Source organism: Caretta caretta, chromosome 14 (assembly GCF_965140235.1).
Source record: "Caretta caretta isolate rCarCar2 chromosome 14, rCarCar1.hap1, whole genome shotgun sequence".
NCBI lineage: Eukaryota > Metazoa > Chordata > Testudines > Cheloniidae > Caretta > Caretta caretta.
In genome coordinates, this window is record NC_134219.1 from 25,961,623 (window position 1) to 25,987,191 (window position 25,569).

General features: G+C 50.9%; 1 protein-coding gene across 6 annotated transcripts in view; it reads left to right on the forward strand.

Moving 5' to 3' along the window:
* Positions 1 to 25,569, forward strand: part of MYOCD (myocardin) — a 472,295-nt gene that overhangs the window by 360,397 nt on the left and 86,329 nt on the right. Inside the window, exon 1 of one of the 6 annotated variants that reach the window (XM_048818178.2) lies at positions 16,979 to 17,369. The exons of 3 other annotated variants lie outside the window; for them this stretch is intronic. In XM_048818178.2, coding sequence (XP_048674135.1) covers positions 17,315 to 17,369 — 55 coding nt within the window. In that variant the 5' untranslated portion in view covers positions 16,979 to 17,314. 2 more of the 6 variants (XM_075119381.1, XM_075119380.1) reach the window with 2 other exon arrangements.

Below are 25,569 nucleotides of genomic sequence, written 5' to 3' on the forward strand. Positions count from 1 at the left end.
GTGCCCATCTTTAAAAAAGGGAAGAAGGAGGATCCTGGGAACTACAGGCCAGTCAGCCTCACCTCAGTCCCTGGAAAAATCAGGGAGCAGGTCCTCAAGGAATCAATTCTGAAGCACATAGAGGAGAGGAAAGTGATCAGGAACAGTCAGCATGGATTCACCACGGGCAAGTCATGCCTGACTAATCTAATTGCCTTCTATGAAGAGATAACTGGCTCTGTGGATGAAGGGAAAGCAGTGGACGTGTTGTTCCTTGACTTTAGCAAAGCTTTTGACACGGTCTCCCACAGTATTCTTGCCAGCAAGTTAAAGAAGTATGGGCTGGATGAATGGACTATAAGGTGGATAGAAAGCTGGCTAGATTGTCGGGCTCAATGGGTAGTGATCAATGGCTCCATGTCTAGTTGGCAGCCGGTATCAAGTGGAGTGCCCCAGGGGTCGATCCTGGGGCCGGTTTTGTTCAATATCTTCATTAATGATCTGGAGGATGGTGTGGATTGCACCCTCAGCAAGTTTGCAGATGACACTAAACTGGGAGGAGTGGTAGATACGCTGGAGGGTAGGGATAGGATACAGAGGGACCTAGACAAATTGGAGGATTGGGCCAAAAGAAATCTGATGAGGTTCAACAAGGACAAGTGCAGAGTCCTGCACTTAGGATGGAAGAATCCAATGCACCACTACAGACTAGGGACCGAATGGCTCGGCAGCAGTTCTGCAGAAAAGGATCTAGGGGTTACAGTGGACGAGAAGTTGGATATGAGTCAACAGTGTGCCCTTGTTGCCAAGAAGGCCAATGGCATTTTGGGATGTATAAGTAGGGGCATTGCCAGCAGATCGAGGGACGTGCTCGTCCCCCTCTATTCGACATTGGTGAGGCCTCATCTGGAGTACTGTGTCCAGTTTTGGGCCCCACACTACAAAAAGGATGTGGAAAAACTGGAAAGAGTCCAGTGGAGGGCAACAAAAATGATTAGGGGACTGGAACACATGACTTATGAGGAGAGGCTGAGGGAACGGGGGATGTTTAGTCTTCAGAAGAGAAGAATGAGGGGGGATTTGATAGCTGCTTTCAACTACCTGAAAGGGGGTTTCAAAGAGGATGGCTCTAGACTGTTCTCAGTGGTAGCAGATGACAGAACAAGGAGTAATGGTCTCAAGTTGCAGTGGGGGAGATTTAGGTTGGATATTAGGAAAAACTTTTTCACTATGAGGGTGGTGAAACACTGGAATGTGTTACCTAGGGAGGTGGTGGAATCTCCTTCCCCAGAAGTTTTTAAGGTCAGGCTTGACAAAGCCCTGGCTGGGATGATTTAGTCGGGGATCGGTCCTGCTTTGAGCAGGGGGTCGGACTAGATGACCTCCTGAGGTCCCTTCCAACCCTGATATTCTATGATTCTATGATTCTATGCCATCAGAGTGTATCCTCCGCAGCCCTGCATTTCTACCTTTGGTGGCACAAACATGGTGGCACCTCCGGACCCTTTCAGAGGCCCAGGAGGGCTCCCACAGAGCGGAGCTGGACCTCTAGAGCCTGTTTCCCACAGCTGCGGGTCGCACCACGATTGCTCTCATTGTGGCTCTGGGGTGTGAGTTGTTGGTTCACAATTGTCCTTTACAATCATTAAGTTTATGCTGGAATTTAAGGCTTGCTCCTGCTCTCTGATTTACGGCGCAGAGCCTTCAGCAGTAGTGGAAGTGAAGGAATGGGAAGCATGCTGAATTGTTGTTCCATGCAGCCTGTGTCACCTCCACTGGCTTGTTTTGCCTTCCTCAGAATAGTAATAACTAATGTGAAAACCTGCCCCTCTCGGCGTGTGGAGGAGCAGCCCCTGTGCCATGCATGTCCAGGAAGAACTCAGGCCTGCGCATGCTGGAAGTGCAGGATGACCTTGTCAGGCGAGAATTGTGAAACACCAGAGCACTTACTTGTCCACAGGCATGGAGCCGAGAGCATAAATTACTTAGTGGACGTCTGGTCATCGTGCTCTACGATGTGATGCCTGCTCCCAGCATAGGATGGCTGTGTGGGCACTTGTTATTTCTCAGCATGGGGGAGGGGCAGCTCTGTATTCTCTCTCTAAGTTACGCTCAATTAATGCTTTTATGGGACTGAAGAGGGAGGAAACTAACAGGTTCTATAAAAGTGACTCTATAAACCTAGAGCATTTAATGGCGCATAAAACCTTTTCCATAGATTCTGGAACCATCCTATAGAATTCTATAGCTGTGATCTCATTCTTTAATTCAGAAGAATGGTCCATAAATTCTGTCGATGCCTTATCCCCATCTATGAAATAGCCCAGAGCCTTTCCATGTTGGCTGCTTCTAGTTCCTGTTAACATGTTTTATTAACAAGCAGGTAGCCATTGGAACCACTTGCCAGAGGCTCAATGCACTCTACGTCGCGGGTGATTTTAAAGTCAGGATCAGATGTTATCCGACAAGGTACCCGTCGTTTAAACAGAAATCATGTCAGAGCTCTGGCCGTGTCAGGCAGGGGGCAGGCTAGGTAATCACAATGGGCCCTTCTGCCCCAAGAATCTCCAAATGCCACCTGAGCCCCATGTGTCCCAGCTCAGTGTCTGTACTGGGTTTCTGATCCCAGCCCCAGCCCCCTGGCTCAGGGTCTGTTACAGGTTCCTGGAGGACACCATTCTCTGTTTCATGGGGACATCCAGAATGCAGCAGGCAAGAGTAACAATCACATCTGGTCACCAGGAGTCACTCACTAACACAGGCTCTAGCTGCTGGATGCAGCTTGGCAGCTCACGAGTCACAACAGAAGGGGTCGAGCTGAGACCAAGCCATGGCTGTGTGCGTGAAGTCGGTGAGGTTCAGAGACCACTGCTCCAGAGGCAGGATAGCTCTCTCACCTGCTGCTGGCTTGCAATGGTTGGGTTTCCTGTCTCCCTTGGGGTCAGGGGCAGAGGGCTGTAACAGCACATGCTGGAATCAGTGCCATAGGGCAGGGTACTAGACTTCTGGAATCGTCACCCATGTCTGGAAACAGGGCCAGGACATACCATGCAGCCTCTTACGTGCTCCGTTGTGTGTCTAACAACTGTTACACCCCCTGCCCCAACAGACAGAGAGAAGCAGCAGCCAGCAAGCCTGAGGCACAAAACTTGGCAACCTTCTCCAAGGGTGGATATTGCTGGAGGCGGGGTGCAGGTGTGTGTATTGAAGGGTGCAGGCCTCGTAAGGGGGCTGGAGAGGTTGCGCCTACCCTGGCCAGACTCTGATCTGCCAGCACTGCCCTGCCCCAGCAGTGGATGCACAAGCATTCTTCAGGCTCAGATGCTATTAACAGGAAGCAGTATGCCCTGTTATTTCCTTTCTACTGAACTGGCTTTCTCCCTCATTAATTAACTGCCCTTTGCTGTGCCCAGTATTAACCCGTCCCAGAACTGCTTGTACACAGGACCTTAAATATATCTCCAACACTTAAGTTCCTAGTTAATACTGGGGGAAATGTCAAGTGGTCAGTAGATCTGGGTGAATAACAGAGTTTTCATTTTGCTGGCAGTCCTGAGCAATTGAAAAAAAATTGGTTCCAGTAAAACTGAAACATGCTGAAAAAGTCAGCAAATCGACAAAGGGAATTTTGTGTCGAACAAAACATCTGGTTGTGCCTGAAACATCTGGTTCCTGGCATTTGTAAAGGGCTCTATCCATCAAATGGCCAGGGGAGACTTCCTACCCTGCAAAGGCTTTAGTCCGGTGGTTGGGGCACTAAACTAGGAGGTGGGCAGACCCAGGTTCTATCCCTCTGCTTGATGTGGAGAAGGGATGGTTGCCCTTCTCCCAGGAGAGCACTAGCTACAGGGTGTTGTGGGGCAGACCTCTGTCACTCTCTCCTGGTGAAGGTATTCTACTGTACACAAAAAAATTGAATAGTCATTGGGCCAGAGAAAGAGAGCAACAATGACTCTATAGCCTGGTGGCTGGGGCACACTCTATGGATGTGGGAGACTCAAATCCCTGCTCCAGAAATAATATAATTATTTATACAAAGTGAAATAGGAGAAACTGGGAGAGCCCCACAGTAGAATGCCCTACTGGATGCAAGTGTAAATTAGAGCAACCCTCAAATGACTCCAGCTTGCACAAGGAAACTGACTACATAATAACCAGACCATTTCTGATGGGTGTTTTTCTATGCAACCTGCTGTATGTGTCCAATTACAAGCTCACATCTGGCACACTCCCAGGGATCTGCTCATGAATAATCCACAGATGAGACTTATTGGTAGAAACAACTTCTGAATAAATTATTTTGAACAACAAATACACCAGGAAAAATCTTGAGCTGCTTGGAGCCAATTTCTGAACAGAAAAAGACACTAACTACATGGAATAGCACACTGGCTATCAATTATCTGTCAGCTCTAGTATGTACAGAGTTGTGCTAACCCAGCCAAATGGCACCTGAGCAGGGTTGGCAACTATTTCTGAGAGCACCTGGCAGCAGGTCTTGATGCCCAAAAATCTCTTGTTAAATGACTCCCTTATCAGAGTGAGGGCCCCTAAGGCCTGATCAATTCTTGGCTGGCCTGCAAAGCATTGTGCACATCCCCGCCAAACATTCCACATTAACTTGTCCCTTCTGGTCATCCCTTACTTTGTATTAATGTGAGTCGATAACACTATCTCCACTCTGAAAACTAGAGGATCTTTAGTTTAAGCATATTAAATGCATAACTGCCTGCCTCACGTTATTAAACTTGTGTAAACATCTGCAGTGATTCAAACTCAGGCAGCTGAGCATTTCTGAGGGACATTTTTGAATTTTGACTCCACCAGCATCTCGTACTTTTGCCAGTTCATCTTCTACAGCTCCAGGAATCCAGGAATTTATCATCACTGACTGAATCTCATCTGCTATTGTGTTGGCCTATTGAGATTTGACTAACACAGTGGTTTTCAACCTGTGGTTCGCAGACCCCTGGGGGTCTGCAGACTGTGTCTAAGATTTCCAAAGGGATCTGCACCTCCATTCGAAATGTTTTAGGGGTCTGCAAATGAAAAAAGGTTGAACTAATAATCTAATAACTAACCTAATCACTATGACTCATCTGCAAATATTGCAGACTCACTACTCATTCCCCTTTTCAGCTGATTAATAACTTTTTTAAACAATACTGGTCCTAAGAGGAAGCCTTGAGGCCCCTGCTGTTAACCTTGGGCCATGCTGAAGATTGACTGTTCATTCCTACTCCTCTGTCTGGGCTTTTTGCCAGTTTTTGATCCGCTCAAATGTTTTGCCGCTCACCCAGGACTACTTAGTTTCTTTACTAGCCTTTTGTTCAGGACCTTGCCAAAGGCCTATTGAAAGTCTGATCAAATCGTGTCACCCCATTCTGCTTTGTTCCTTTATTGACACGTTCAACCACTTCTAATCTGTTGGTGAGACCCTGAAACCTTGTCCCCTGAGCACCTCACAGAGTTCTTGATCAATTTAAACTTTCAATAAGCTCTATTCTGCAGAAATGGCACTGACAAGAAAATGCTGAGTACAGCCTACTGCCGTTTTCCAGTGGGGCTGAAGGTGCAGCCTGCACCATTTCAGCAAGACTGCGTAATGTCCTTGTCAGCTCCTGGTCCTCAGAGCCACACTGATGATTTGTTTTATCCCCAAACCAGCCTTAGTGTTTTTGAGTGGGCCTGCAATACAATGTTGAGCTGCCCCTCTGGACTGTAAGTGACTCCTGTTCCCCTGTGCAGGGCAGAGGGTCAGCCTTAGGATGAGGGGAGGGTTGGTGAGATGTTTCCTGGCGAACACCCCAAACTGAACTAAATCATTTTATGGCATATGTCTGTGTTGGGGGGCGCCCTACCTGCTGCAGGAGGAGTGGAGCCCAGCTGCTGGTCCTGGGGTCTGGGCAGAGTTGACAGTAGTCAGAAACTTTGCAAGGGATAATTGTCCAAATGAGCAGGGATTTAGGGGCTGCTACATGTGCTGACCCTACAGGGGCTTGTGAGCATTCGGTGAGTTTAGCACCTTGCAAATGTTCCCTACTCACTTGTCCCAGACACCCCCTGGAAAATAGGTATGCTTTATCCCCATTTTATGGATGGGGAAACTGAAGCACAGAGATTAAGTGACCTGATTGTGACCACCGCGGGCGTCGATGTTAGAGCTGGGATCAGTCCCTTACCTAAGTGCCATGCTTATTCCATTAGACTGTGCAGCCTTTCACACTATTGAGCTCCCTCTTGTGGCCACAGCCTACTCAGCAATGGCATTGGCTCAGCTGCCAGGGCATGTGTAAGCGGGGGAATAGTCCCGCTATTGTGGGGAACTTTCCTAGCTTCTATACTACCCCGGTGAAGTGGGCTAGCGAAAGGATCTGAGTCCTCGCTCCAACTTCCTTTACCCAGTGGCCTCCCTGCCCTTGAGGACTCCCCTTCCACTCTCCTGTCTGGCAGAGTCCTCGTAACCGCAACAAGGCTGGGCCCAGGATTCCTGGGGGGCTCGACCCCCAACCCTGCTGTGGTCACCTAGGACAGGGGCTAGGGTGTCCCCACTCTGGGGTACTCTCTCTGCACTGGGCACTTCTCTGACCCACTGACCATTACATACAATTTAAAGCAAATGCAAGTTATTTGATCAACAATTAATTTTAAAAAGAATAAGGAAAAATGGGAAAGGTTAAAGGAAACACATCAACACGCTCTGTGGTAGGGAACATCACAAACAGTGTCTCTGGAACGTCAGGGCAGTTCACAGCCTATTCCTTGTAAGTCCCGGGCTGCCTTCTCAGGCCCTGGCTGTGCTGCAGGGATGCTGTGGGTTGGACACTCGCTCTGATGGTGACCACACTCTCTCAGGCTCTAAGTGGTAGGACCCTTCTTCCCAGTGTCGCCCCCGCCCTGTCGGGATTACGATCCAAACCTGGCCTACAGAGCCTCTTGGCTGAGGCGTCTCCCTGTGCTGGGCCCGCTGCCCAGGGTCCCCGCTCAGTCTCCCCAGCTGCTCACCTCACCCAGCTCCAGACTGCTCCAGCCCCAGTTCCACAACTCTGTCTCAGCATGGCTGCTGCTCTGCCTCCAGCTGCTTCTTTGGCCCCTCTGCCTCTGGTTGCTACAGCTCTGCTCCCAGGACAGGTCTGCTCTGCAGCTTCTGTGACTCTGCTCCCAGCACGGACCTGCTTCGTGGGCTGCTTTTCTGGCCCTTCTGGCTCTGATTGCTGCAGCTCTGCTCCCAGGGCAAGTCTGCTCTCTCTGGGCTGTGCCTCTGGCTTTGGGGCTGCAGCTCTGCTCCCAGGACAGGGTCTGCTCTCTCTGGGCTGCTTTTCTGGTCCATCTGGATCTGGCACAGCTCTGCTCCCCAGCTCGTGTGGGTCCCTGCTTTCTCCTTAGCTTGGCCCCACTCTGTCTGACCCAGGCAAATCCAGCTCACACAGAGGACGGGACCTCCCTGGCCTCCTGACTCCCTGATTAGCGTGCCCGCCCAGTCATTCAGGCTGACCTGGAGCATTGGCCTTTCCCCATTGTTCCTGGGGACTGACAGTCTCAGGGGACTGTCAGTCTCAGGGTCCTGATTCCCCATCGACCCTTCCCCCTTTTTAGTACTGGGAGCTAGCAACTAAAACACCCCCACTGAACGTTAGTAAGGGGGCAACAGTCCCCTTACACATGGGAAGTGAGGGAAGGGGCAGGTGCTAGGAGGGACACTGGAGTTGGATGTGGCAGGGATACATGGACTGGGAATGGCCCTGATCTAACAGCAGCACTCAAATCTCGGGCAGGGGGTCGTCCGGAAGCGTGGAGGCCATGCAGCGAGCAAGAAGCTCTGTAGCAGGGCGAGCTCCCCTTGCTTGCTGGGGGACATGCAGGCTGCTGCTTGCCACAGCCAGGATACAGCGACTACAAGCCATGGCTGTTCTGTACTTCCTAGGAGGAGCAGAGTTCAGCTCATGACAGCACAGGGAGCGGCCCTCCTGCACAATGGGTCAGCTCAGCCAGCCAGGGACAAAGGAAAGCAGAACAATTGAGATTATGTGGCTTGCCCCTTGCGACCTATCTGTACCAGTTCGGAATGCAGACTGCCCTGGGCACCAGGGCCTGAGATCACTCACAGGCACCTAGCTCAAGCAAGCCAGTTCACCACAGCTCTCAGGGCAGGGGCCCAGCCTGAGCAAGCACTGCTGCAGCTTGCAACACAGCGTCTCTGAGCACAGGCCAGGGCCAATTCCAGGGGTGTGTAGTTCACACCGAACAGCACCCACTGTTCACTGTGCGTGTGGGAGGAGTGCCTATTATACATGGGCAGGGGTGTCCATGCACATGGATGTGTGTACAGACGTGTTGGTGTGCCGTACATGTATGTGTGCATGTTTACTGACAGGCCCAATTACTTCTGCAGAAAAGTTCAGGGCATCGCTGATCACTCACCACAGGAGGTTAATGGTCAGTCATTAGGTTGTGCTACTACACAGAGGCAATAATGGTGTGGATAGGGCACAGGCCTAGACATCAGGACCCCTAGGTTCCATGTCTGGTTCTGCTTCTGCCCTCCTGGGTGAGTCCCTTCCCCTCCTGCCCTTTGTCTATTTTGACTATAAGAGAAATTGGGCCATGGGTTGGGGCAGGGATACATGGACTGGGAATGGCCCTGATCTAACAGCAGCACTCAGATCTCACGCAGGAGGCCCCCGTGAAGCATGGAGGCCACGCAGAGAGCAAGAGGCTCTGTAGCAGGGCAAGCTCACCTAGCTTGCTGGGGAACAGGCAGGCTGCTGCTTGGCAGGGGTCAGCTTACACTCTGTGTGCACAGCGCCAAGCACAATGAGGATCTTGACTGGGGCCTCCAGGCCCTGCTGCAATACAAATAAGATGAACTACCTAAGGAATCACCTTTGGAACGCAAGGTAAGTGCCAGACCCTGCCATGCCGACAACCCCTGCTCCAGCCGCTGCTCTGTTCTGCCAGCTGTCAAGCTGTCCTACAGTGGCTCCAGAGCATGAGTACCCATGTCAGGCCATACTGGCAAGAGGCAGGGCACAAACCCCAAAGTGGTTGTGAGTTCTACACTTAGAGTTCACCAACCAGTTATCAAGTGTAAACCCCTCAGGCATTATAACAGCCTTAACATGGCATCACAGACCGTCCCCTTGGGTACTCCGACCTGTCTTGCCACCCAGGTAAGCTGCTTACAGCAAGGATCACCCCTTACAGCAAGGATCACAGCAACATTCAGTTTACTGCCAGTCCCAAAGAACCAGTCACTTTCCCCAGGTCAATTGCACCTTAGATCTCACACCAGAGACAACACTTGTAACCAATCCTATAATAAACTATATACAGATTAATTAACAGGACAAGGAACCAAGAGAGTTATTTACAAGGTTAAAGCAGGTAAACATACACACAAATGAGTTACAATCTTAAAGTTCAAAAGGTAATAGAAGCTTCCATATTAAGCAAGAGCCCTATGTCCTTTAGGGCTAACCCAGGCTAAGCAGCTGGGGATCCCTTGCTTATGCCTAGAAAACAGGCCCCCATCCAAAGTCCAAGCAGTGTAAAGATACAGTTGGTCCTTGTTAGGGGTTTTTATTCCCTTCACCGCTTCAGTTTTGGGCTGCAAACTTAGCTGATGGGAGGAATCCACTTGCAAGACTCATCCTCATGGGGGACAGTAAACAACAAAGTCTTTTGTCCACGTTGGGAATGTCTACACTGGAATTAGACACCTGTGGCTGGCCCGTGCCAGCTGACTTGGGCTCAGGATGTAGGGCTGTTTCATTGCTGTGTAGACTTGCGGCCTCAGGCAGCAGCCTGAGCTCTGGGACCCTCCCACCTCGCAGGGTGAGTCCCTTCCCCTCCTCCCTTTGCCCTTTTTGACTGTAAACTCTGCAAGGCAGGGGTCATCTTACACTTTGTGTGCACAGCACCAAGCACCCTGAGGATCTTGACTGGGACTCTAAAACCCTGCTGTGCTACAAATAACATATGAAATGCACACAAATAATGAGTCAGCTGGCACGGGCCAGCCGCGGGTGTCTAATCACGGTGTAGACATACCCTTTATGCTCTACTCTAGTCCATCTGGTGTCGATGGGCTGTCCCTGTTGCACAGGTCAGAACACCTTCCCTGGAGACCAGCATGTCACACTCGTTAATGGCTCACGCCTGCCTGGTGACTTCCACAGTTACAAAGGCTTACACTGCAAATGCTCACACGACACCTTCTAATACAGGATACAGATGCTATATGTGAGACCACTGCAGGCAGCAACTCACCAGCGTTCGTAAATGCTGAACACTAAACTCATTCCTGTCATTCAGGTACCTATTTTAACAACCCTACCACAGTGGAGAGCCAGACTGGCTCCAGGTGTGCAGGTCAAAGTTCCAGCGAGGCATGGGGAGCTGACATGAGCTGCCACCTGGTCTGCCAGCGTCACACCAGCAACCCCCGCGCCAGCCCCTGCCCTGCCCAGCCAGCAACCCTGCGCCAGCCCCTGTCCTGCAAACCCTGCGCCAGCCCCTGCCCTGCAAACCCCGCACCAGCCCCTGCCCTGCCCAGCCAGCAACCCCTGCATGAGCCCCTTTCCTCACAGCAACCCCTGCGCTAGCCCCTGCCCTGCCCAGCCAGCAACCCTGTGCTAGCCCCTGACCTGCAAACCCCGCGCCAGCCCCTGCCCCGCCCAGCCACCAACCCCTGCGCCAGCCCCCACCCTGCCAGCAACCCCTGCGCCAGCCCCCACCCTGCCAGCACATCCATCAATGCAGTGTGGCAGAATGGATATGGGGACCCTGCCTCCATTCCCATTTGTGGGATGAAATTCCCAGCAGTTGCATGGGATCACAGTAAATCCTTCTGCCCCATGAGGTTTCTATCTGTCTGGAGTACATCACTCAGGCGAGTTCCCACATCAGCCTCCCCTGCAGCAAGGGAGGCAGCACCTGACTGAGGCCACGGGTCTCAAAGCCTGGTGAACAGGGAGCTTAGGTTCCAGTAACTTCCAACCTGCTAAGAGCTGAACTCTGACAGCAGATGCCAGTTGTGGGATCCGACTGGCAGAACTCAGGGGAGTCCTGATTGGTTCCCGGCTTCTATTTAAACCCAGCATAGGAAGTTGTCTATGCAACTGGGTCTTCCCTGCTTGGGATGGCTTCCCTTGTGCCACCTGCTCCTACTGCGTGTCTCTGAGCTCCTGGTAACCTGCTCTGCCTGCCGCCTGACCCCCTGAATCCTGGTTCACCCTCTGGACCCTCTCAGACTCTGACCTCCTGGTATCTGACCTGTCCTGGCTCCCAATATCTGCTCCAACCACTAGGACACACTGCCCATGTCCTGGTCCTGATGCTGATACTGGGGTGAGGGGACCTGACTTGTTTGAAGGGACAGTGCCTGGTCCTCTTGGCAGAGGGGGTGCCTGAACCTTGGGGGAACGGAGGGGTACTTGACTCGGGATCTAAGAACCCTAGAAGCTCCTGCACTTCGTGGCTCTCCTGTTGGGCCTCTGACACCCATCCCTCCCCATGGCTGGGCCTTGGCAGGGCGGGGTACTTGCTGTGGGGTTTTCCATTGGTGACACAGTGGAAATGCCCACCTCACTGCAGAGACACAGCCTGATTCCCCTGCACCATCCCAGCCGCAGTGCTGAGCTGGTGCTGCTGGCCCGGAGCGGGGCAGGGACAGGGAAAGTACATCACTGAAGAAGAAATACTAGCAGTGGCAGGTCCTCTCTGCCCATATTGGGGGGCGAGGAAGGGCAAGAGGAGTCAGTGGTTCACAGAGGGGCAGGGAGTTGTGAGGGAGGCTCACTGAGGCAGAAGGCCAGAGATCCATTGGGTTGTCCAGGGCAAGGCAGTGGCCAACCTCTGAAGCTTTTGGCCATTCCCTCATGGATCGGCACCCCCCACACACCTCTCAGGCCCCCCTGTCATGGGCTGAGCTGTGCCACATTCTGGATTTACTAATGGAAACCATTACACCCTAGCACTGGGGAGAGCAGGAGCTGATGAGCACTGGGAGGGGCTTGTTTACATGAGCTTCTGGGAGCTGGCAGGCTTCGAGGAGGTGCTCTATGGTGCAGCAGGGATCCTGCCTACCGGCCAGGAGGCTTCTGAGACATCCCCTGCTCCTGGGGGACCCTCTGGAGCCTTTGAACACAGAAGAGAAGCCCTAGGCAAAGAAGCCCAGCAGTGAAGGGACTATTTCTCCAGGGTTGTGGTGCTGACTTCTCCTTGTGCAGTGCTTGCCCAGGGCAATGGGATCCCACCATCCTCTATTTCTCACTGACTCCCACTGTCGATGGGATTTTAGTTCTGAACGGAACCTCTTGTAACTGACCTGAGGAAACCTTCCCCGTCTCCAGAGATTTATGAGCAAGACTGAGCCAAGCCCAGGGCGTGTCGGTCACAGTGTGACCCAGCACAGCAGCATCTCCCCTTGAGCCTGGCAGGCCAGGGAGGAGGAGTGGGAGCGGGAGCAGGTTTATTGGGGCCATTAAAACACTGAGCCAACATGGCTGCAGGACAGCACATACCAATGTGCTCATTACTCAGGTACTCACCATACAGGCACCACGCTGCCCCTGGGAATGGGCAGCAGAGGGCTGGGACACCTGGTGGGAGCAGGGACCCCTTCTATTTCACAGCTCTATCAACTGCAATCATAGAGATTGCCCACTACAGACCCCGGAGAGCTCTTGCCCATGCTGACAGTGATACCCCTGCAGATCTGGGGTGTTGGACCTTGGCCCTCCTCTGCTCTCCTTCCTTCTCCATCCTGCTCCTGACCTTTGTTTTGGGGCATTTCCCAAAATTTAATGCTGCTTAATGACTAGCCCTGGTCTCAGCTCAGCCCTCCTGCCTTCAGGCCCGTTGCTTCTCTCCCTGCCTCACACAGCTTCATACGCTCGCAGAGTCCCTGCCAAGGGACTTCACTGCAGCTCACACCAGCGGGCCCTGGCTTCCCTCTGTGCTTTTGCTTTGCCAGTCAAATGTGGATTCTCCGACTGGGTCTCACCTACGCTAGCCTAGTCCCCACCATTGCTCCCCTAGAGCAACCCAGTGGTGAGAGCGGCAGTGGCATGCTACTGCAGACGAGGCTCTGGGGGCTGCTGGCATTTTCCCACTGTTCTGCTGAGATTTGCCCTCAACCAGGTTTCATGAGACCAGTGACTGGTGGGGACTTGTCTATTCTAGCATCCCCTCAGGCCCCCCAGCACTAACAATGATGGGTATTACATAGGGGAAAGGAAACGAATGAGGCTCCTTCCAGCAGTAATGTGAAGGGAGCGGTGCAGGGCCTAGGGTTGCCAGGTGTCTGGTTTTTGACCAGAACGCCAGGTCAAAAAGGGACCCTGGCAGCTCCGGTTGGCACTGCTGACCGGGCCATTAAAAATCCAGTTGGCGTGGGGCTGGCAGGCTCCATACCTGGCTCTGTGAGGCTCCCCGGAAGCAATGACCTGTCCCTCGGCTCGTAGGCGGAGGAATGGCCATGGGGGTTCCATGTGCTGCCCACACCGTGCTCCAAGCACAGCTCCACAGCTCCCATTGGCCGGGAACCTCAGCCAATAGGAGATGTGAGGGCAGTGCCTGCAGGCGGAGGCAGCATGCACCGCAGAGCTGCCCGGCCGTACCTCTGCCTAGGGGCTGGAGGGACATGTTGCAACTTGCGAGGAGCCATCCAAGATGACCACTGCCCGGAGCCCACACCCCGAATTTCCTCCTGCCCCCCAACTCCCTGCCCCATCCCTGAGCCCCCTCCCGCACCCCAAATCCCAATCCCAGCCCTGAGCCCCCTTCTGCACCCCAAACCTCTCATTCCCAGCCCTTCCCCAAAGTCCACACCCCCAGCCAGAGCCCGCACCCTCTCCCACACCCCAACCCCCTGCTCCAGCCCTGAGCCCCCCCTCACCCAAACTCCCTCCTGCGCCCCAACCCCCTGACCCAGCTCAGAGTCCCCTCCTGCACCCTGAACCCCTCATTTCTTGCCCCACCCCAGAGCCTGCACCCACCAGCCCAGAGCCAGTACCTCCCCACACACCCCAACCCCCTGCCTCAGCTCAGAGCCCCCTCCCATACTCTGAACCCCTCGGCCCCACCCGTACGAGTCTGGAGCCTCCTCCTGCACCCCAAAATCCTCGGTCCTGGCCTCACCCCAGAGCCCGCACCCCAACTCTGTGCCCCAGACTGGTGAAAATGGGTGAGTGACTGAGGGTAGGGGAGAGCAAGCAACAGAGGAAGGGAGGATGGAGTGAGTGGGGGCAGAGCCTTGGAGAAGGGATGGGGCAGAGGGCAGGGGCTTGGGAAGGGGCGGGGAAGGGGTGGGGCAAGGGTGTTTGGTATTCTGCAATTAGAAAGTTGGCAGCCCTACTTCAGCCCCACAGGCCATAACACAGTTACAGAGACCCCTCCCCTCAGCCCCGCAGGCCATAACGCAGTCACACGGACCCCTCCCCTCAGCCCCGCAGGCCATAACGCAGTCACAGAATCCCCTCCCCTCGGCCCCGCAGGCCAAAACACAGTCACAGAGACTCCTCCCCTCAGCCCCACAGGCCATAATGCAGTCACAGAGACCCCTCCCCTCAGCCCCACAGGCCATAATGCATTCACATGGACCCCGCCACTCAGCCCCACAGGCCATAACGCGGTCACAGAGACCCCTCCCCTCGGCCCCGCAGGCCATAACACATTGCCTCAGGGACCCCTCCCCTCAGCCCCACAGGCCATAACGCGGTCACAGAGACCCCTCCCCTCGGCCCCACGGGCCATAACACATTGCCTCAGGGACCCCTCCCCTCGGCCCCACAGGCCATAACACGGTCACAGAGACCCCTCCCCTCAGCCCCACAGGCCATAACGCAGTCACAGAGACTCCTCCCCTCAGCCCCACAGGCCATAACGCAGTCACAGAGACTCCTCCCCTCAGCCCCACAGGCCATAACACAGTCACAGAATCCCCTCCCCTCGGCCCCACAAGCCATTACGCAGTCACAGAGACCCCTCCCCTCGGCCCCGCAGGCCATAACACATTGCCTCAGGGACCCCTCCCCTCAGCCCCACAGCCCGTAATATGCTGTCACAGAGACTCACATAGCTGATCTGGAAGGGCAGGTAACCAGCACATCAATGAAACCTGCAGATAATACTGAAAAGAAGAGAGAGGAGTCCTCCAAGGGTTCGGCCACACAGAATGATATGGGAAAATGCAGGTAATGCATTTGGGGAGAAATAATCTGGAGCAGGGAAAGCTCCGCATAAGCCATAGACAAGGAAGGCTGGAGGCAACAGGGGCAATAAAGTAAATATGCGTTTACAACGTACTGACGCAGGGGAGACGGGCCGTGCAATTCTGGGCTGCAGATGTTGAGAAATCCCATCTGGGAGTAGCTGGATTCTAGTTCCACCCTGCATGGCTCTGGTGTGGCCCCAGCTGAACAATGCCATTCACTTCTGGGCACAGCAATATTACAGCGCAATTGAGCAAAGCAGCTTGAGAGAAGAGCAACAAAGAGGTTAAGGCCTAAGAGGCTGGTGAGGAGGAAACATTAAAAGAGCAAAACGTAGCATTTAAGGCCGGAAGGGACCATTAGATCATCTAGTCTGACCACCTGCATATCACGGGCCATGGAATTTCACTCAGGTCCCCCTGTATTGAGCCCAACAGCTTGTGTTTGGCCAAACATGAGTAGTTTAGCTAGCAGACTAGACACTAGCAGAGGACGTGATAACAGCGTACTGCTCTGTGAAGCACGTAAACAAGTCCCACAGGCGGAGAGGAATTCTTCAGGGTGAGGAGGAGTGAGGGGGAAGTTTTGGGAGAGTATCAGGAAGTGAGCTGTATTGTTAGGCTGGGGAATGGCCTCTTAGGGAAGGGATGGCAGGGGTCTGTTGCCTTGGACGTTCAAAACACCAGGGGACAAAGCACCAGAGAATGTACCATAAGGAACAAGCTCCTTTGAGCCTAGGCCTCCCATCTCTAGCTTCTGATTCTGGGACATTCTTGGCAAATTTTTCACTTCAAAAGTCTCATTCTGGCCAGAGACTAAAAGGAAATTCCTCTTTCTCGACCCTGGGAGCGACTTCTGCCTGTCATCTTTTCCATGGAACAAGCTGTGCAGGGATTTGTATCCACCTCACTGTGTGTTTGCAAAGGCACTGCCAGCTCTGAGATGGGATAGATGGGAGTTGGGGAAGCATCAGTGTGGCTCCATGTGGCCAATGGCAGTCTCTGTGTTCCGTGTCTTGCATCTCTGTGATGACGGCATTAGTCTGTCCTAAACAAAAGAGTGATTTTAAGCTGCAATAACCTCAGCATATTGCATATTCAGCACCAACAAATAAGTCAACTATGGAACGATTGATTTTTACAAACGTTTTGGGCCTGGATGGTAAGATGGCCATGAAGTTACCAGGAGACTGTGTTTCCTCATAGACGCCACTTATCTGTGGTTTATCGGTATCAGAATGAGATCACTCCCGGTGCGTCCTGCATAAACCAACTGTACAGTACAGTCCATCAGCGCATCACAAGGAGCCCCAGCAGAACCAGATTGGGATAGCATGCCAGTATGCTGTCAATGGTGCATGCCCCACAGGGACATTTTGACTCCTTAGATGGAAGAAGTCGCAACTTTTATACATCAGAGAGCATATAGAAGCACAATGAATAAATATCTCATCCTGTCCCCCTTCCTGCAGAAGCAGAGGGAGCTTCATGTAATGTCCCTGAAGTCCTTGTTAAATACCAGAGAATAAGGTGCCCAGATTATTTTCAAATTGCAGCTATTAAGCCCCCCTCTAGGTGCTGTGCAGTTAAGTCCCATCACACGGAATTCCCGGTGCCTACATCTCCCCATGCTGGAAAGAGTTAAGCTCTGGGTCTGTTGATATTTCAGAGCTGCTCTGAAGCCGGCTGGCTGAAACAAGGAGCCTCCTGATTGGCCAAGTTCCTGTTGGTAGTAATAAGGATCAGATATCAAACTTCTGTCTTTCCTAAGACCCTTTAGTGATAGTTGCTGCTCCCTGCTAGACTATGACATCAGCCAGGACACCCAGTGATGCTGCTGATAGTAAACTCTGAGCAGGAGGAGGGTCCTGCTAGCTCAAAGTTAATTAGTTCAACCCAGCACAGGGGAGAGCAGTTGGTTTCTGTGGAGGGACAGTGCTGGATGGGACCAAATCTTTTCAAGTCACTTGCTGCTTTCTACAATCCCAGCTCTGAAAGCACCCAGAGGCTCCCAGGAGGGTTGGATGAGTCCTGGGGCCCTAGCAGTGGCCAGCTTGTCTCCTTGGAGCCAGTTCATGCTTTAAGTGCGGGGGCTTCTGGACCTGTTCACAGAGAGTCACCATGACACTCCTGGGTTCTGAGCATTCTTTGCTGATTCGGAGCAAGTTCAGATCAGGTAGGGCTAAGCATCAAGAATTTCGTCTAAAGTTTTCTTCTCCTTCAAGCCTCAGCTGTACGCTGGTTTTCATTAAATGTTTGGAAGCCGCATGCAAGTAAAATAATCAGGGAGTCATAAAGCTGTCATGGCTTTGCTCTCACAGAGGCTATTCTGCAAATGAAGAAATTCATTTTCCTTCTTCTCTATTACTTTTTAACTGCTTTTTCATTGCTTTCAATTTATGTTTGTGGTGTATGTTGGTAAAGCTACAGTTCGCGGTTCTCTTGGCCTGGGCCCTATGGTGAAGGACTGGGTCAGAAATCCAAAAGAGCAACTGTGAAAAACGACATGCCTAATCTCCTCCATATATTCCAGGTGCTATCCTGTATATACATGCTAGTCACAGACTAGACGGGCCTGACATTTACTCTGACATCCAGGCAGTTGACTTTGTTCCATTAAGTTGTGACTAATTGCATAAAAATGAATTTGCAGAAATGCGTCATTTTTAGAAGTAAAAATAACAAATGGAACATGCAAAATATTTAAAGTGACATCATCAGAGAAATAAAACCAGAGCCACCCAGCTGAGTGCCACTTTCGGAGGGTTTGCAACTAAAAACATGTCCCACTTTTGTGAGTTAGTGGAAGTCCCAGTGAGGGGCTTCCCAGAGGACGGTCTGCATGAGTGAAGGTGAGTGAAGGTGAACTATGGGACGGTCACTTCTGACTCAGCCCCTCTGCTGGACACTTGTGATTTTATTCATGTTCTATACTTATAATAAATAAGGGGGGTGTATGCATTTGTGTTGCTCATTCTTTTATCTGACATTAATTAATGTAAATTAACTGATCATAATACTAGAAAAATGTATTTGACAATCTGCTCTTAGCTTCAATAGCATACAGATCTCTATAGATCTACTGTACATGTGGACATATAGACAAATTATGTCTGGACTCACCATATATAAAGCCCATTCCAGACCATCACCCACTCTTGTTTTGCCTTTGTGTATGCTGCGGGTAATAAGAAGATCAGAGGCTTCTGATACCAATACTAGACATGTGTGGTGTTATCAGGATCTCTTAGATAGCTGGGTGGTCAATTTAAACTTTGTTTTCTTAGCAAATATGAAGTTGGCAGTTGGTTAAAAATCCAAATGTGTGTGGGGAAACACAAGGGTCCTAGTCTGGCTGAGTTACACACAACTTCGGTCCAGGGCTTTGGTGTGGTTTCCATATCGCAAGGATCTTACACTGCATTAGATTAAGTCATTCCTTAGATTTTGTTGGTATATTATGGTACATTGCTGTTCATCTGAAGGAAGTCTCAGTTCCTAACAATTCATGCAGCAACTCCAAAGCAATACTGCCACCTTTCTGAAGAGAGGGGGATGGGGATGTGTTCTGTGTCATCACATTCTTTTCAAATGAACCATTATTGTTTTTAAGACTCATTTCTGGGTTATTTGTAAGAGGGCTTTATTATGGAGCTGACAGCAGAATTTCAAAACATATTTTTCAAATGATTCTTTACCAAGTTTAAATTTTATGGGTCTTCACTTCCATAAATCCTCATGTCTTTCAGCAATTTTAATGCAGTTGATTTATGGGTCATTCTTCACTTTGTGGCCTTTGTTCCCAGAACTGCTATTTGGCTGCTGAAAGATATGATGCCCATTTGACCACATTTTGCCTATTTATTATTTTAGTGCAAATCTTCCCCAAATCCCAGCTTTGTGGATGTTCGTTTCTAGCCATGGTGCAAGTGAGTGCATGAGCAGCTCAGGGCCAGCATTAACAGCATCCCAATCCCAGCTATTGACACATCATAAAAACTAGGGGGGAAGGAAAAGCTGAATGTCGGCAGAAATCAAGGAATCCTACAGACAGGGCTGTTGTCTTGAGTTAAATTGCCACATAATATGCAATAAAAGAGACAAACTGAATAAATGACTGAAATGATCAATCTCAGTTTGGTACAAGTCGTTTATAGGCCTGATCGCCATTTACATTTGCACAAGGCTGGCGTACGGTAGCTGTAAAACACTAGTGCTGGTGTCAGGGAGTAGAGTACTCGGACTGGATTGGGCCTCACACCCACTCTGCACAGGTGTAAATAGCACAGGGGTAAGGCAATGGAGAATCAGGCCCTAATAGGATTCTCTATTGCCTTGGGATGCTAAGCAGGCAGGTAGCAGGTGTTAGGCTGTGATCATTCCCTTGGGTTCTAGAAGGGATGAAGTATTCTGTGACTCGTGATTACGAATGTCTTTATAACAGTTCCATGTTGATGTCGCAGAGGCAGGAGTTTGAATGGATTCTTCCCGTCACTATATGGTCTGAGTTACTGAACTGCAGAAAGGGCTATAACAGAGTTAATGGGCGATGGAAACGTTATTTATCTGACTGGTGTCCTAATGCCAGAATCCTCTTTCATCTCTGCAGCACATAGCGGGGGCAGCCATCTGATGATACAGACATAACTGTCGCCTTTAGAGTTGTTTGAATCATTTTGACCTATTGATAGCCCATCTCTACTAGTCACTTGGTTCCATTTTGGTAGCTTCAGTGGGAATCAGGAAAAAAATTAGTTTCTGCAGGCAGGAAGAAATGGTTGGAAATAGTCTCTGTCAGGCCAGGTTCTCTAGACAGTCACTGGTAATCCTCCCTTGAGTCCTGTGCCCAGAACATACATGGCAAGTTTCTCCTCTCCCAGCTGCCTGCAGTGGAGGGGAAGGGCTCAGCACAGCTGTATCATGTGCAGAGACTGCAGCAGTCACCATATAATGCAATGAATAGCTACTCCAAGTGAAATTTGGGAAACCTAACTGTGGTTTGAAATGCAGAATAATCTACACGTCAGCAATTCCAATGTGTTGCAGGCACTAAGGTTTTCTTTTCTCCCATTTCCTAGGAGTAAGAGACAAGAATTTGTGTGTGTGTTTATTTTGTCTATTTTGCCAAAGATAAATACACAAACCTGAGGTCATCCTGACAAATTTTGCAGGAACAATGATTTTTCTTGCTTGCCTGGCTGCCATGTTCTCCTGCAGGCTCCAAGTATCAATGGGATCACATTAAATCAACTGGGACGCACAAGAGGCTGTTCCAGGAACCTTCCTCCCTGAATGTATTTAACTCTTCCCAGAACAAACCATTCATATGGATAGAGCCACTGCTCCAAACCAAATCAGGTGTACTCAGTCATTGCTGGAACACCACAGCACACACTGTACACAAACTCTGATAGCCAGAAAATGCAGAGTGAAACCACCTTGACTCTGATCTTGTTTCTAGATCCCTGCACAGATACAAAATTTACATCCGCATCCAATCCATGATCAACAAACATGGTCCATGGATGTGGTTATCTGTGGATATAAAGCAGATATCTGCAGATTTGCATGGCTCTACTCGTTTCCAACTTCCCTGGTCAACCAATGAGGAAACAGATATAAAAGGTCCTTCACTGACAGTACCACAGTACGAGGAATGAATGTATAACATTCTAGACACATCTCAGCGTGATTTGGCACTGATGGGTAGCTTGTGGGGTGTGGACAGGCTAAGGTGCCAATGAGCCTCATTTGGCTGGATGAAGTAGATGCAGCAGAGGTTCCAGTCTGCATGTAAAGGCTGAAGAAGTAGGTTGAGACCTCTGGCTTATAATGGAATAGCAGATGAGAAAGGTGTTTTCTCTGTACTGTACATGGATAAGATGTGATTCCCCCTGAATATCTGAGTGAATGTATCAAAGGTTAATGGCTGGTATTAGGTGGAGAGAAAAAGTAGATGAGGTATGGTAACTCAGAGCAAGGGAATTTCTGGTGATACTTTGAAGATGGGCAGGGGGACAAGGTCCAGCTTAAGGCTGCTAGTAGAATCTTGACTCGGAATTGCCAGGTTTTTCAAACAATGTGTGTTTCTGTTTAATTTTCAAATAATATTGTTTAAATCCATGTAAGTGTTTACAGTCAAACCCTATCTTAATTCACGACATTGTTGCCTGAGAGTTCCCTCTGTTTTTACAGAGTATTTAAAAACAGACTTGTGAAAACTCAACGTGTGTTGGTTTGTGTCTTGTTTTATCTTAACATGCATCCTGACCCTGACAGGTTTAGCTGATGGATCTAATTAAACCTCTCCAGCAGTGGGTGAATTGCAGGCAAGGGAGAGGGGGTGTGCATCATGGCACTGACAAGGTTAAATGTATTGAGTTGTGAATGGGGAGCAAATGTAGGAGGAGGAGATATTGACTACACTCCAGTACTGAAAGGGTTACACCTGGGGGGGTTGGGGGGAGGGGTGAATGCTCTCAGGAACTTAAAGGGTTAACAATTGCAGTGCCAACAAGTTACACTCTCAGCTCTGCTGAGCCCTGGGAGAGAAGTTGTGGGCTGGACACTCCATAGCAAGGCACCCTGGCTTTCAGTGAGTCCAGGGGATCTGAGGGACATGCGTGTCCCAACAAGGCTCCTGAAGGCCCGGACAGCACAGCTCCAGGCCTGCCCCCCATTCCTTCCATCCCAGCAGCTTGCAGGGCCAGCTTTTGTCAGCAAGTGAGGGGGACCAGCACTGGCTGTCATCTCTGGGATCACCTCTGCAGGGAGCGTATGCCCCAAAGAAAGGGAATTTCTGGCACTTTCCCTGTGGAGTCTGGGAGAGCTGCTTAGAAAGTCAAATCACAGCAAGAAAAGAGTGAAAAATAACCCTTGTGCACTGGCTGGTTGCCCTCTCCCTGTGCCTGCCCTTGGGGTTATACCTGATTAACAGTGATCCTGCCAGAGGATCCGAGAGTGGCAACTGAGCCCAAAGGGATAATCCGGGCAGGCAGGCAGGAGGCCATGGCAGCGGGCTGGGGAAGCTCACTGGGACCTGGGCTGGAGGGATGGTTCCTCTGCACTCTGACAGGGAGGCAGCTGTGAGGTTGACGGAAACACTCTTCCTGGGCGCTGACACATGCCCCCTACAGGCCTTTGTGAAGTCATAAGGATGATCTTGGGCTGGCTCATGGAGCTGGGACAGATTTCTCCCATAACAAAGCAATTGCCTAAATGCTCCTCTAAAGGCCTTATTCAGCCTGATAAGACCTGGCCCAGTGCATGACAGAGATGAGCATTTCACCCTGCAGATCCATTAGCATGTGTGGGTCCCCTGGGAGGGGACTGCAAGGACACTAATCTGTGATTCATGCTCTGCAAGCCACCACCACTGGGACACTGACTGCTGCTCTCAATCGGGGAATGTTGCTTGGGCCAAAATTTTCAAACATGGGTGCCCAAACTTGTGCATGTGCAAGCCTGGCCCTTGGTCCCCGTGCCTTGGTTTCCCCATCTGAGAGCAGGGACAATGACACTTACCTATCTCAACAGAATGTAACTGGCTAAAGTGGGGGCCATGATGCTGGCCCTTCTACTCTGTACAAGTGCTCAGTACCATTATGTTAGGCTCCATATTCCCAGCTCTATGCCAGGCTGTGCTTTTCCTGATAGGCCTCAAGCTGGGAACAGTCTCTACTGCTGAGCTACAACCTACCCAAAATAGTCACTGAGACTGGCACTACTGACAAAATCTCCCCAGGCCTGGCCCTATCAGGGGCGTCGATGGCTGAACATTAGCAGGGAACAAGGCACTGAGCCCTGGCTCTCCAACCAGCCAATGCTCTCAGGTAGAACCAGTCCAACTGCAGACACCTTTGGGCACAGCCCCGTTCTGGACATGTTCAGATCCAGGCATTTGGTTCAGCCCATTATGCAGCTCGGGGGCATCTGCAAAATCCCACAGTTCAGATGTTCGGAGCCAGCCTCTCTCTATGCCAGGGGAGAGGTCTCTGCCTATTTATAGGGGCACCGTCACCTGGAAAGTCACATATTGGTCTGAAATGCTGTACTTGTTGCAGCTATCAGTAGCACCTCAGATACTTGGAACTGGAAGGATAAAGAGCAAAGACAACCTTGCCCTGCTGCCCAGTTTGGTCCCTTTCCACATTTACCAGCACTCTACATGGAGCCAGTCTCACTGTGCCCCAGTACGTGTCACTTAACTCTGCAGCTTCTAACTTGCTGAAATACCCTTTAGGAGCATAGACAGAGAGGAAAGACCCTTATAAACACCCAGGAGTGGAGCTTTTAAAAGCAGACATGGGGCCCTGCTATTTACAGGGGCTCTCTCAGAAATGGGTATGTTCTGATTCAGTTTCAAAACAAGTGCAAGTTAGCTGAATGCCTCTAAACAGGCACATGCTGATGCTCTGCCCAATATGGAACAGAGGCCCTGGCTTCTTTGCACCTGGGAAGGATTCAGAGGTGCTGCAGTAGCTTTAGGTGACTTCAGACTTTGGGTCTAATCCCAGATACCACAGAAAACAGGCAGCATTTTCTGAGCAGTCCAGGGCCTACTTTGGAAGCTGCCTCCCCCCCTAATTCCTCTCCCCAGTGAAGTGACATCTTGAAGTGTACTTGTGGCACCTTAGAGACTAACAAATTTATTTGAGCATAAGCTTTCATGAGCTACAGCTCACTTCATCGGATGCATTCAGTGGAAAATACAGTGGGGAGATTTCTTTTCCACTGAATGCATCCCATGAAGTGAGCTGTAGCTCACAAAAGCTTATGCTCAAATAAATTTGTTAGTCTTTAAGGTGCCACAAGTACTCCTTTTCTTTTTGCGGATACAGACTAACACGGCTGTTACTCTGAAACCTGTCATCTTGAAGTGTATAGGTTAAAATGCAGATTCCTTTCCAGTGCTGCATGTAGGATGTACAGGTCTGGTTGAATGCTGAATGCAACTTACAGGCTCCCATGTTAACTCTTTAACCCTCTGCAGTTGGACACCAGCCTCAAATCAAGAGCTTCTCTGAGGGGCGATGAGGGCCTGAGGAAGCACACTATCTGCAGAGCTCATTGCTACTAGCTATGGATGGCAATGGGAGTTTTGTTTGCTTCCTTGGGGATCTGTTTCTGATGGAAAAGAAAGAGCATCTCAAGCAGAGTCACTCCTCAGCCCCCCATGCTTCGGGCTGGCGAGTTAAACTCTGCAGCAACCCATGCACTGCCCAAAACCACTCTGCGTCCAGCTAGTAAAATACATCGGTGGTGTCAGCTCAGCCCCAAACTGGCAAGGATTTCTCATGTCACGAATCTCACCCCTTCTGGCCTCTGGTGCCCGGGGAAATCCAGGAGCGAGCAGTACCATGGAAAGACTTGCTCTCTCTTTCCTAATGGCAGTGAGGCCATGCCCAGTTCTGCACTGACAGGTCTATCTGCTGTTCCCTTTTATCAGGGGCTTTTCCACCCCTCTGAGCTTACAGTGAGCAGCTCATGCCCTGTGGCTGGCTGGAGGTGAGGTGTGTATCAGAACTCCAACACAGAGACTATCTCCCCCTTGAGGCTGCTGTCTGTGCCTGGCACTCAGATCTGGCCTTAGGGCTTGAAACAAACTTGGCAGATGATCAGACCAGACCAAAATCACCAGGGTTTGCGGGGAAGGGAAATACAACTGCAGGCTTCAGGTTTCAAACAGGTTTATTCTGCCCCATTGTCGGTCTGATGTCACATAAGACAGGCCTGGCCCCAAGAGCATCTCAGCGGTTACCCCGGAGCCAGCAGCAAAATAAACAGCCTCTAGGTTCACCCTGTTTCCAAGCAGCCTGTAAGCCAGGTGGCGAGGAAAGAGCTGGGCTGGTTCACCAAAGGCCCTCTAGTGGCCTGTGTGAGGGAGTTACCGGAAGATGCCAGACTGATTAACCATTACTCAGCATCACAACTTGGAACATGAAACCTTCCTATCCCCGTAGCCTGTGTAAGAGAGTTATCCTGCCCTGAAAACCAGTGCCAGGATTCTCACCCGTTTGTCACAGCTGTATGGAAGGAGGCTTTTCTCTCAGTCGCTCTGGAGGCTGTTCTGGCTGACCCAGGTTAGCAGGTAGACTGTCCTCTGCACACGTTCAGCCTCTGCAGAGGCAGGGAGGCTGGAACAATTTGTATAGTTGGGGGGTGGGGGGGGTGCTGAGAGCCATTGAACCAAATTGTAAACCCTGCATATGATGGAAACCTCTTCATGCCAGAGAGTGTGGCAGCACCCCCAGCACCCCTAGTTCCAGCACCTAGTTGTAGAGGAGTCTGACACGTTCACCTGGTGACACCTGTTGTGGTGAATGCTCCCATGTATGATAACAGAATATGGACAGGTGGCGCTGTCCCCTTGAGTC